Source organism: Nannospalax galili, unplaced genomic scaffold, assembly GCF_000622305.1.
Source record: "Nannospalax galili isolate Female #2095 unplaced genomic scaffold, S.galili_v1.0 scaffold1687, whole genome shotgun sequence".
In the NCBI taxonomy this organism is placed as follows: Eukaryota; Metazoa; Chordata; class Mammalia; order Rodentia; family Spalacidae; genus Nannospalax; species Nannospalax galili.
The window spans coordinates 223,970-237,087 of NW_008357037.1; the positions used below are offsets into that span (position 1 = coordinate 223,970).

General features: G+C 47.6%; 1 protein-coding gene across 4 annotated transcripts in view; it reads left to right on the plus strand.

Annotated features, from left to right (window-relative positions):
* Positions 1-12,349: 12,349 nt before the first annotated feature.
* The window catches only part of Axl (AXL receptor tyrosine kinase), a 31,493-nt gene continuing 30,724 nt past the window's right edge, over positions 12,350-13,118 (plus strand). For 3 of the 4 annotated variants that reach the window (XM_008854986.3, XM_008854987.3, XM_029557131.1), the window contains exon 1: positions 12,350-12,666. In XM_008854986.3, the coding sequence (XP_008853208.1) occupies positions 12,603-12,666 (64 nt within the window). In that variant the 5' untranslated portion in view covers positions 12,350-12,602. The remainder of the gene's footprint in view (positions 12,667-13,118) is intronic. The other variant, XM_029557132.1, reaches the window with a different exon arrangement.

A 13,118-nucleotide genomic window follows, 5' to 3' on the forward strand; every position in this document is an offset into this window, starting at 1 on the left:
GATCTCATGTGGCCTGAGCTGGCTTCAAACTTGATATACAGCTGAAGATGACTTTGAACTTCTGATCCTCCTGCCTCCACCTTCCAACCCACTGGGATAACAGGTGTGTGCCACCACACCCAATTTATTTCATGCTTGGGGTCAAACCCACAACTTGCATGCCAGGTAAACACTCTACAAACTGAGCCACAGTGCCAGCCCTTAAGTACATTTCTGACTTCAGGACCTTCCCCCAATGTTTTATTATGACTATTTTCACATGTGCAACGATGTTGCAGGAACTGTTCAGGGAGTACCTATGTACCACATCCCAAATTATCTTGAACCTCCCACAGGCTGGCTTTCTTTTTAAACAGGGTCTCAAGTAGCACAGGCTGACCTTGAAGTCACTATAAAGCCAAAGCTACTCTTGAACTTTTAATCCTCCTGCCACTACCTCCCAATTGGTAAGGTGACAGGTGTGCATCACCATGCCTGGTTTTATATGGCACTAGGAACTGAATGCAGGACTTTATCCCACACTAGGAGAGCACTCTACCAACTGAGCTACCTAGACCTGTACCATCTTTTAAAAAATCTTCCTGGCTGGGGAGATGACAAAGTAGGTAAAATACTCACCACACAAGTATGAGGACCTGAGTTGGGATCCCCAGACCCCACAAAAAGTCAGACACAGCAGTGGGTGTCTGTGATCCCAGTAATACCGATGACAAGGTGGGATCCAGACACAGGTATCGGTGGGTGCTCGCAGATCAGCTAGCCTGGCATTAGGTAACGGTAAACAACAGAAGACCTGTCTCAAAGTGGAGGGTGAGGACCTATACCCAACATTGTCCTCTGGCCTCCACACCCATGCCATGGCACACTCTCACCCTTACACAAACAGGCACACATACACAGAATTTTTTTTCAATGTTTTCCATGATATCACCTTACTGACTTAAATTCTGTAGTAGAAGATGAGAGTAGAATCAGATCCTAACTGACATTTCCTATCTGATTACACCCTGCCTGGCTGAGGATTTGCTATTTAAAGAGTTAACAGGTGTCAAGCCAGGCATGGTGGCACACGCCTTTGATCCCAGCCCTTGGGAGGCATAGGCAGATGGATCTCTATGAGTTCGAGGCCAGCCTGGTCTACATAGTGAGTTCCAGGCCAGCTGGGGCTATGGGGAGACCATCTCTCAAAAGTACCCCCCAAAAGAGTTAATAGGTGTCAAAGAAATAACTGTAGAGGCTAGGATGTACCACAGTGGCAAAGGTCCTGCATAGAATCCCCCAGTGACGGGCTGGGAACATAATTCAATGGTAGAGCATCTGCCTAGAATCTACCAGTGGGGGACTAGGGGCCTCACCCAGCAAAAGTGGGCTTGCCTAGTATGTAGGAGGCCTTACATTCCATGCCCAACATTGCAAAACAAATGTGGGATATTCTGGAACTTAATTAGGAATCAAATGAGTGTTAAGGCTTGTGCTTTTTAAATTACATTTATTTATTACTCTGTGAGTTTGTATGTGTGTGCACACATGCCACAGCTCCTGTATGGAAATGAGAGAACAACTTATGGGAGTCCACTCTCTCCTTCCACCATGTGAGCCTTGGAGATTAAACTCAGGTTGTCAGGCTTTATGGCAAGTGCCTTTATCCGCTGAGCCATCTCACTAGCCCAACGCTTTTCCTTTTTAAGAAAACTGAGGCAATGACTTGCTTTTCCTTTGCACTCAGAATTCACATCCAGGAACATCTGGAATCAGCAAACATGTTAAGAGGAATGGTGCTAAATATGGTGGTGCATGCCTATCATCCCAGCATTTCGGAGACTCGGGCAGAAGGGTTACCGTAAGGTCAAGGTCAGCCTGGACTACAGAATGAGTTTTACATCAGTCTGATCTATACCTCAAGACTCTGTTTCAAAGAAAAATAACCATGGACCTCATATCAACATAAAAGTTGACACCAGGGAGGCTGGAGAGATGGCTCAATGGTTAAGAGCACTGACTGCTCTTGCAGAGGACCTGGGTTCGATTCCTAGCGCCCACATGGTGGCTACCAACCGTCCTTAACTCCAGTTCCAGGGGAATCCGAAGCCCTCTTCTGACCCCCGCGGCATTGCACGACACTGGTACACTCACATACATGCAGACAATACACTCATACACATAAAATAAAAATAATAAATAAAATAAAAAGTTGACACCAGGGTGATTTCAATAGCAAATAAAAAAGTATAAACTTCAAGCAGCTTCAACAACAGACAAGACTTGTTGAACACCAAACTAAAAATTATATACAATTACTGTGGTCATTTAGCATGGATCTAGGGACATAGTTCATTAGTAGAGTATAGTAAGCACCTTAAAATTACTGAGGATTTCTGGGTATGATGGTACATGCCTTTAATCCCAGCACTCAGGCAGAAGCCTGAGGCATGAGGCAGAGGAACTCACAGAGAATCTCTGTGAGTTCAAGGCCAGCCTAGTCTATGTATTGAATTCCAAGCCAGCCAGGGCTACATAGTGAGACTCTGATTCAAAGCAAACAAAAATAGCAAGGATCCAGCTCGGTTGGTAGAGTACTTATCTTGCAAACATGAGGTTATGGATTGGATACCCCACAACATCCACACACAACTACATAATATTTTAGAGATGTGTATAATTTAATAACATTAGATACACTCGTATTTTATTTTTATTCATTGTTGTATGTGTATGTACACTATATAAGTATGTGGCTACACATGCCACAGTTTGCTTGTGGTCAGGGGACAACTTTGTAGAGTCAGCTCTCTCCTTCCACCCAATTTATATGGGTTCTGGAGATTGAACTCAGGTCACCAGCTTGCATAGCAAGCAACTTTTCCCATTAAGTCATCACTCTGGCCTGAACATTCATGTTTTTTTTTTTTTAATGCTGGAGATGGAACTCAGTGTCTCATGCTAAGTCCATTCTGTACCAATGAACTGCATCCCCTACCCTAAAATTTAGGTTTCCTTTCTTTTTTTTTAAAGATTTATTTTTTATTTATGTGGGTGGAGATGTGTCTATGCACATGTGTATAGGTGCCATCAGTGGCCAGAAGAGGGCTTCGGATCTCTTGGAGGTGGAGTTAGAGGTGACTGTGAGCTGCCCAACATGGATGCTGGGAGTCAAACTTTGGTCCTCTTCAAGAGCAGCAAGTACTCTTAACCACTGAGCCATCCCTCCAGCCCCTCATTTTGTTTTGTTTTGTTCTGAGACAGAGTCTCACTCTATAGCCCAGGCTATCCTGGAACTCACTGTGTAGCCTGAGCTGCCCTCGAACTTACAGGGATTTTCTTCCTCAGCTTCCCAAGTGTTGGAGTTACAAGCATGAGCCACCACACTCGGGTAAAGTTTATTTTTGAAAAGTCAAAACTACATGACTCACTTTGGCATTTATCATAAGAGCAGTGTTTACATTTCCCTGGTGACCTCATAAATGTATTTTCTTTTAATCCTTTTTACATGCATTTATTTATTTTGTGTTGGGAAGAGGTGTGGGCATCACATGCCATGGAACTCCCACAGGAGGCAGAGGACAACTTTTCTCTCCTTTTACCATATGGGTTCCAGGGATCAAGCTCAGGCTGTCAGGTTTGCAGGCAAGCACCTTTACCCATTCAGCTGAGCCATCTCACCAGCCTCTATAAATGTATTTTATGCTATATTTAGTTTTGTATTATATTTTCTGTGCCTCTGCACGGCTTTTTAAAAGATTTATTTTATGATATGTGTGTGTGTGTGTTTGCCATGTATGTATGCACATCATGTGCATGCCTGGTACCTGAGAAGGTCAGAAGAGGGTGTCAGATCCTCTGGAACTGGAGTTACAGATGGTTGTTAGCTTCCATGTAGGTGCTGGGAACCAAACCCTGGTCCTCTCCAAACCACCAGTGCTCTTACCCACTGAGCCATCTCTCCAGCCCCATTCTGTGTGTTTTTCAAGACAAAGACTCATGAAGCTCAGGCTGGCCTGGAACTTACTATGTAACTTCTGGTAAAGGGCTGGTCTTGAACTCCCAATCCTGCTTCCACTTCTCAAGTGCTGAGATTATAGGCATGAGCCACCACCATGCTGCACTTAAATTTGTTGAAATTAGAATCCAAATTTCATTTGACTTATCTCTTGCATTTTTAAAATCTGAAACCATTCCCTCATCCTTTTATTCTTCTTTATTTTTAATTTATTTATGCATGTGTGTGTGTGTGTGTGTGTGTGTGTGTAGGTGCTTTGAGTGCCCACGGAGGCCAGAAAACGTCGGATCCCCTAGTGCTGGAGTTCTGGGAAGTTGTGAGCTGCCAAGTGTGGGTGTTGAGAATTGAACTCTGGTCCTCTGAAAGAGCACCAAGCTCTCTTAACCACTGAGCCATATCTCTAGCCCTGTGCTTGTTTTTTATTTTTGTTCATTTATTTATTGGGGGGGGCTGCTTGCATGTAGAAATCAGAGGACAACTTTTGGGAGTTAGTTCTTTCCTTGCACCATGTGAATCCCAGGGATTGAACTCAAGTCGTCTGACTTGGTGGCAGGCACCTTTGCCAACTGAGACATCTCTCTGACCCTATTTTATTTCATTTTATATTTTGACAGTCTTCCTCTGTAGCCCAGGCTAGCCTCCAACTCGCCATCTTCCTGCCTCAGCCTTCTGAGTGCTGCTGGGATTATAGGCATGTACTACCATGCCCTACTTATCATTTATATTTTAAGTAAATGGGATCATTTGCCTGTAGAATTGTTTATATTCTGGCATCTTTGCGTGTCATGTCTTCTCTTCCCAGAATCTCCTATAAACTAGAAGTTGGATCAGGTTCAGGCTTATTCTGGCAAGAACTCCTCAGTGGAACTGCTACACCCTTTCTTACTGCATTACATCACAAAAATATGTCCCATGTGTCATGACAGTTGGGACTGGTATGCCTGGTCCTGATATCTGTTAGGAAATCTCCCATCAATCTTTTGCATAATGGCCTCAGTAGACAGATCCTTTAAAACCCAGTGGCTGGGTCATCGAGAGCTCGTTGGGTAAAGGTACCTGCTACCAAGCCTAACAACACAAGTTCAATCCCAGGGACCAGGTGATGGAAGGAGAGAAACAACTCCCAAAAGTTGTCCTCTAACCTCCACATGCATTGATGGCATGTGCCCCCCCCATAAATAAATGTAATACTTAAAAATTTAAAATAGGGACTGGAGAGATGGCTCAGCAGTTAAGGGCACTGACTGCTCTTGCAGAGAATCCAGGTTCAATTCCTACCACCCATGTAGCAACTAACAACTGTCTGTAACTCCAGATCCAGAAGATCTGATGCCTTCTTCTGACCTCCACCGGCATTGCACATGCATTCACCTATCTACATGCAGGCATTACACTCATACACATAAAATAAAAATAATAAGGGGCTGGAGAGATGGCTCAGTGGTTAAGAGCACTGACTGCTCTTGCAGAGAATCCAGGTTCAATTCCTACCACCCATGTAGCAACTAACAACTGTCTGTAACTCCAGATCCAGAAGATCTGATGCCTTCTTCTGACCTCCACCGGCATTGCACATGCATTCACCTATCTACATGCAGGCATTACACTCATACACATAAAATAAAAATAAAATATATTTACCCATGTCCCTGTCTCAAAAAGACCAAAAAAATTAAAATATAATAAAAAAATTGTAAAGATATAACCCAGTAGATGGCTGGGGATGTAGCTCAGTGGTAGAGCACTCATGTCGCATGTGTGAGGGCCTAGGTTCTATTTACTTTTTATTTTGTAAAGATTTTTGTATTTTTTAATTTTTTCACATTTCATCTTTTTTATTGAATGTGTAATAAAGGAGGCAGTGAGCGATGGGGGAGGGTACATTTAGAGTCAGAACTCATAGACAGTGGGGAGGGAAAAATAATTAAATCAACAAGAGGAATGAGGGAGAGTCAGAGGGAGCCTAGCCTACCTTTCTACTTCAAGTCAAGAAATCTGGGGAAAATCAAAGGATTGGGAGAAAGGACAATAAGACGTCTGTCTTTAGTCTGTCCTCCAGAGCTGGGGGTTACAGTGCTCCTGAGCCAGGAGTACAGGGGTCATTCCCCTGTCACTCCCCCTCCCATGCCCTCCCAGGGTGGCAAGGGCTGGCCTCAGTCAACAGAAATAGAAGGATTATGAAAGAGGGGGTCCAGTAGTTAAGGAAGGATGAGCAGGAACCACCCCCCAAATACTGATTCTTGCAGAGGCCTGATGACCTGTCCCAGATCCACACCTGCACCCCTGTGAAAAGGCTCATGGGCATTGAAGTCGGTGGTGAAAAAGCCAAAGAGAAAAGCGCTAAAGAGAGGTGAAAGCCCCAGTATTACCAAAAGGCTGGGAGCCCCCTCTGCTCTCTGGAACTGGTCGTTGGCCCTGGGGGCGAGTGGCGGTTTCAATCTGGGGTCCTGGGGCTTCTGGGTCCCTCACACACCAATAAAGAGGGACAGCCGTCTCTCTGCTGATGTCAGCTTTGTACACAGGGCACTCTTGCCGGTCTAACCGAGTCTCCAGCCCCTGATGGAGACAGGGCCAACAGTACAGGTGGCCACACACGCTAACCACTTCTCCAGACATATGTTACATTGTTACATTTGAAGGTCGTGCCTGCTTCGCCCCGCCCCACCCCTCCTGGGACCCAGCCAGGTTCCTCAGCTGCTGCCATGGCTGGTTCTGTTTCACCCCCATGTACACCTCAGGATCCCCAGACACCTATTCACACCCCAACAAATGAGGTCCGCCCCCTGCTTACAATCCTTGAGAAAGTTTCAAGGACTTCTTATCAGTTGTTCCAGGTCCCTGCCAAATACACTGGATTCAAAAGAAATGCTTTTTTTTTTTTTTGGTCTTTTTGAAACAGGGTCTCCCTGTAGTCCCAGTTGGCCTGGAACTCACTATATATAAGACCAGGCTGGCCTTGAACTCACAGAGATCTGTCTGCCTCTGCCTCTAGAGTGTTGGTATTAAAGGTGTGTGTGAACATGCTCAAGATAAAGACTTGTTTTTATTTTGCGTGTATGACTTTGCTTGTATGTACATATATGTACCATGTACATGCTTGGTACCCACAGAGGTCAGAAGAGGGTGTTGGATTCCCTGGAACTGGAGTTACAGACAGTTATGAGCCACCATGTGTGTGCTAGGAATTGAACCCAGGTCCTCTGCAAGAGCAGCAAGTGCTCTTAAATGCTGAGCCATCACTCCAGCCCTGGTTCTATTTATTAATTGATAAATTAATTTACCAGCTAGACATGGTGCCCTACCTCTGTAATCCCAGCACTCAGGAGACTGAGGCAGGAGAATCAATAGTTGAAAGCCAGCCCAGACTGCAAAGCAAGACCTTGTTTCAAAAAACCAAGAACTGAGGATGCAGATTAGCAGCAGAGCACTTGTCTAGAAATCGCCAGTGAGGGACTGGGGGCTTAGCTCAGCCATATAGCTCTTGTCTAATATGAATTTACTGGCATGATTGCACAAGGTCCCAGATCCAATTCCCAGCACTGAATACCAATAGTTAAATAAAACCAGATCAAATCCGATCTCTCCTGCCCAAAGCCCTTCAGCCTCTCACCATAGAATAAAGACCAAGATCCTCCCTGAACCAAGACTCATCCCTATTTTACCTACCTTTGCCCAGTCCACATTCATTCCAAGCATAAATGGTGCCCCCAGAGTTCCTCATGCCTGCCTCTGGGCCTTTGCACTGACTGTTCCCTCTGCCTGGAATGCTCTTCCCACATGGCTTACTTGCTGATTTTCCTCAGCCCTCCATGTTAACCTCAGAGAGGCCCTCCTTAACTCTAAGCTCTGAATATAGCACATCCACACCTTGCTGTTCCCTTTCCTGCTCTGTGTTCCCTCAAGGTCCAACTTACCTCCTCATGATTATTTTTATGATTGCTTTTTCTGTCTCTTAAGGATGAGAGCTCCTGGGGCTGGAGAGATGGCTCAGCAGTTAAGATCGCTTGCTGGGTTCAGTTCCCAGCACTCACATGGCAGCTAACAACTATAAGTCCAGATCCGTTCCAGGAGATCTGAAGCCCTCTTTTGGTCTCCATAGGCATTGCATGGCATGGGTGCACTTACATACATGCAGACAAAACATTCATACACATAAAACAAAAATAAATATAATGAGAGCTCCTGGGGCTAGAGAGATGACTCAGCAGATAAGAGCACTGGCTGCTTTTCAGAGGACCCAGGTTCTATTCCCAGCACCCACATGGCTAGGGCTAACAACCGTCTATAACTCCAGTCCCAGGGGATATGATGCCCTCTCTGGCCTCTGTGGACATTGCACACACACGGTGCACTTACATACATACAGGCAAAACACTCATACACACAAAATAAATAAATATATTTTTAATTATTTTTATTTTATGCATATGAGTGTATTGCCTGCATGTAGGTAAGTGCACCCATGTCGTGCAATGCCTGTGGAGGACAGAAGAGGCTGTCAGATCCCCTGGAACTGGAGTTACAGACAGTTGTTAGCTGCCATGTGGGTGCTGGGATTTGAACCCTGGTCTTCTGCAAGAACAGTGTTCTTAACCTTTGAGTCATCTCTCCAGCCCCATAGAGAAGTTTACTTTTTTTTTAATTATAAATATATTTTCAAAAGAGTGGGAAGTCTTTGAGGAAATAGACTTGCCTTGCTCTCAACTCTGAGTTCAAGAGACATTTCTGTCCTTCATTTTCTAAAATGCAATTCAAGTTAAACCGCAGACACATAACGGGTGCTCAGCAAATATTTTCTTGTTGCTGTTGCTGATACAGTGCCAGGCTGGCCCCAGTCTTGCTATGGGGCCAAGGATGACCTTGAACTTCTGGAGCTCCTGCCTCTACCTCCCAAGTGCTGGATTGTAGGTGTGCACTACTACACCTGGCCAGTACTTCTGTTTCTTTTTTCTTTTTGTTTTTTTTTGGGGGGGGTATTTTTTTGGTTTGTTGGATAGTTTTGGTTTTTTTGTTTGTTTGTTTGTTTGTTTGTTTGGTCTTTTTGAGACAGGGTCTCCCTGTAGCCCCAGCTGTCCTGGAACTCACTATGTAGACCAGGCTGGCCTTGAACTCACAGAGATCTGCCTGCCTCTGCCTCCCGAGGGCTGGGATTAAAGGTGTGCGCCACCATGCCTGACTATTATTTTTATTTTATGCATATGAGTGTTTTGCCTGAATGTAGGTAAGTGCACCACACACATACAATGCCCAGAGAGACCACAAGAGGGCATCGAATCCCCTGGAACAGGAGTTATGGAGGGTTGTTAGCTGCTATGTGGTTGCTGGGAACTGAACCTGGGTCTTCAGAAGAACTACAAGTGTTCCCAGCTCCTGAGCCCTCTCTCCAGCCCCCATAGGTCATTTCTTGATTGTTTGCTTTTGTCAGAGTTTCACTCTGTAGCCCAGGCTGGCCTTGAACTTGCAATCTTCTTGCCTCAGCTGCTCAAGTTCTTGAGTGAATGACTCCACAGGTTTAAGTTTTCTATGTTACCTCCCTTTGGATCCACTGAGCTGCAGGCGAACAGACCCTCGATGTATCTGTACAAAGGGGTAGACTTATATTTTAATTGTGGTGTGTGTGTGTGTGTGTGTGTTATATGCGTGTGTGCAGATTCTCCTGCCCCCGTGTACGCAGCTGCACATGTCCCTGTGTGCGCATAAGGAGGCCAGAGGGTGATGTCAGGAGGCCAGAGGGTGACGTCAGATAACTTCCTCTATCTCTTTGCACCTTATTTTTTGAGACAGGGTCTCTCACTAAACCTGGAGTTCACAGTTTTAGCTAACCTGGCTGACCAGTGAGCCCCAGAGACCCACCATCTCTGGCTCCCCTAATGTTGGGTTACAGGAACTCACCACAACACCTGGCTTTCATGTGGGTCCTGGAGATCTGAAGTCAGGTGTCCATGCTTGTACAGCAAGCAATTTACCCACTGAGCGAGCCACCTACCCAGCCCTGGGATGGACTTCTGTACCCTAAAAATGCCATCATTGTAGATTGTTCCCCGTATGTCTAGCATTTTATGAGCCACCCCCAGTCTCTGTCCTTCCAGAACCCACAGATCAGAGAGAGGAGACAAGCATGGGACATAAAACCATAGTGACAACCCATGCAAAGTGTTCCTAAAGAAAAGGACAGGATGATCCAGGCATGGTGGCACATGCCTGTCATCCCTGCACTCTGGAAGCTGAAGCAGGAGGAATGTGAGTTTTAAGACCAGACTTGGCAATATAGTGAGACTCCACCTCAAAAAAAAAGGTGTTGAGAGTGAACATGGTGGGGTGGAGCTAGGTTAGACTAGAAGGGACTAGGAAATAAGGTGATGATACAGATGTGGTTGAGTGCAGGAGTTTAGGACAAAGGGCTACAGAAGGGTGCTCCAATACCTATAAGGAGGTTCTTTGGGTGAGAAAGGGAAAGCTTCCTAGGAAGTGGAGGACAAGGTCAAGTGAATATGAGGGGTACCTGTAAGAAGCTTTGTCTTTGTGTGAAAGGCTGGGGCAGAAGGTGAGGACACAGCTCAGTGGCAGGCAGAGGAAGAGAGGAGAGAGGGGGAGATGGGTTGTCTTTGTCTGAAAGGCTGGGGCAGAAGGTGAGGACACAGCTCAGTGGCAAGCAGAGGAAGAGAGGAGAGAGGGGGAGATGGGGAAGGATGCATGCTAGGGACAAGGAAGAGAAGGGTTAGATGTGGTATTAGGAAACATCCCTGTGGTTGCTAAGTGGGACACACATTGGAGGAAAGAATAGACTCAGACCACCCAGAGAGAAAACCCCAGCTGGGATCCAGGTGCTTAAGGACAGCACTGGACCAGAGTGAGGTTGTGGGGAGATATGAAGGCTAGGTTTGTAAAGCTGAGTCCTCCATGGAACTTTATAACTTTATAACATCCTCATGGGGGTGTTCAGGAGGATCTCCAAGGCTCAGATAGGGTAGCAGGTTGGATACTGAGACCATCATGGAAGTGGAACACAAGTGACAGTCCAAGGAAGCTACAGGAAGGGCTAAGACTGTGGTTAAGGTTAGGACCCTGAGTGGCCAGTTGATGAGCTAGGAGTTCATCCCTAGGGCAGTGGGAAGTCATGGATGTCAGGACAGACAAGGTTAAACTGGGAGGGGTGGTGTCTCAGAAGTAGTCCCCTGGTTCTTAAACTGAAGATGGATTGAAGGGAGGTAAAATGGAAGTAGGGCAAGAGAGGAGGGGCTGTAGAGAAGGGGATGGGGGTAGAAACACCAGGAGATGAAACCAAAGTCAGAGCAGATCAATGATCTGATCAATAGAGAAGAGAGGTTAGATGCTGAATGGCTCCTTGAACATGCCCAGACCTGGAGCCCTCTATGTCAGACGCCCAGGGGCACAGGAGTGGACATGCAACAGAGCCAGTACACAGACCCTGATCCTCAGTTCTTCCCAGAGGGAGGGAGCTAGCAGCACAAGTTCTGAGAGATGCCCAAAGTCCCAGGCACCTTGTCATCTGTGTTAGTGCAAGGGAGTGCACTGTGCTTTGACCTAGATCATCCTCCCACTAGCCTGCTACATCAGCAGGGCCTGTCCTTGTCCCCATCTTACAGCTAGACATATTGAGGCATGGGAAGACAGGTACTTGCCCACCCCCTATGGTCCCAAAGTTAGGGGGTACAGCTGGAATTCCAACTCCATTCTGCAGTCACCCCTGGCTTCCCGCTTCTATGTCCGAGTGAGTTTGGGTGGGTGTGAACATCGATGTCCCAGATGAGTGTACCCCAAGGATGCCCACCGAGTAGCAACCTTCCATTTGTGACACTTCAGCAGGCAAGCTCCTGACCCAGATCATCCAAGGAGAGCTGTGGGCAGGCAGCATGCCTCTGCGTGTCTCTACCTGTCCCAGCTGTATCAATGCCATCTGAGGTGTGAGAGTGTGTGTGTGTGTGTGTGTGTGTGTGTTTGTGTGTGTGTGTGTGTGTGTGTGTGTTTGCCGTGTGTGCACGTGTGTGTCCTTGTCCAAGCAGCCCCGAGTGTGAGGGGGAGTCAAGGGAGGCCTGGCTGCGGCTGGGATGGGGGTGGAGGCTGTGAAGGGGGCGTTTTGGGCTGAAAGGGGTGGAAGTTCTACAGGAATGTTTACCAGACCCTGAGAGAGCCCAGAGGGACAGCGCCCAGCCTCCTAACTCAGGGCCCAGGATCAGGCTCAGCGCCTCGGTCCCCTTCCCCCTCCCCATCCTCCTTACAAGGCGCCAAGGCCCCTTTAAAACAAGGCTGATCCTGTACTCTCCTCTCCTAGTTAACCCCTCGAAGTCCTGGTGGCCCCTGGGCTCCCGCCCAGATGGGCGGAGGCAGAGGGGGAGCTGAAGGCGGGGAAAGAAGTCTGGGAGGGAGAGAAGGAGGCAGGGTAGCCGGGAAGGCGGCGAGCTGCTGCGGAGGAGTTGAGCCAGCGGAGGGGCTCCCGCTGTGCCAGGCGGGCAGTGCCAAATCCTGGGAGCCCGAAGCTGGGGGGAGGGCCGGGGACAACCCGGCCCTGCCCCCTTCCTGAGCGAGGTGCCCAGCAACTTCTGAAGAAAGTTTGGCATCGATTGCCGCAGTGGTGTCCCCAAGGATGGGCAGGGTCCCGCTGGCCTGGTGCTTGGTGCTGTGCTGCTGGGGGTGTGCGGCCCCTAAGGGTGAGTAAAGGGGGCTCCTTGGGGTGGAGCCACCCACTTAAGGGACCAAGGGCACGGGGAGAGAGGAGGTGGGGGCTGGCTGGCAGGTGTTGCAGGGTGCTGGGCTGGCTTAGGGAGTTTCCTTGGGACAACGGAGAGTGGTAGTTTCCTTGGAAGGAGACAGAGAGGGGCAGGCTCAGAGAGGCAGGGGTTAGAGAAAGCCGCTGGAGAGGAACAGAAGGACAAGAAACAGAAACTGGGAGGGCCAGAGACGGAAGAGATGATGGACGCAGAAGGCAAGCAGAAACCGAGGGAGGGATGGGCACTTGCGTTGAATCTGGGCCCCGACTGAGAATGACTGAAGGGGAGGGGGCAGGTAAGGGAGGTAGTGGGGTGCAGAAGACAGGAAGAGGGTCTTCCCCAACAATTCTCTCTTCTCTCTCTCTCTCTCTCTCTCTCTCTCTCTCTCTCTC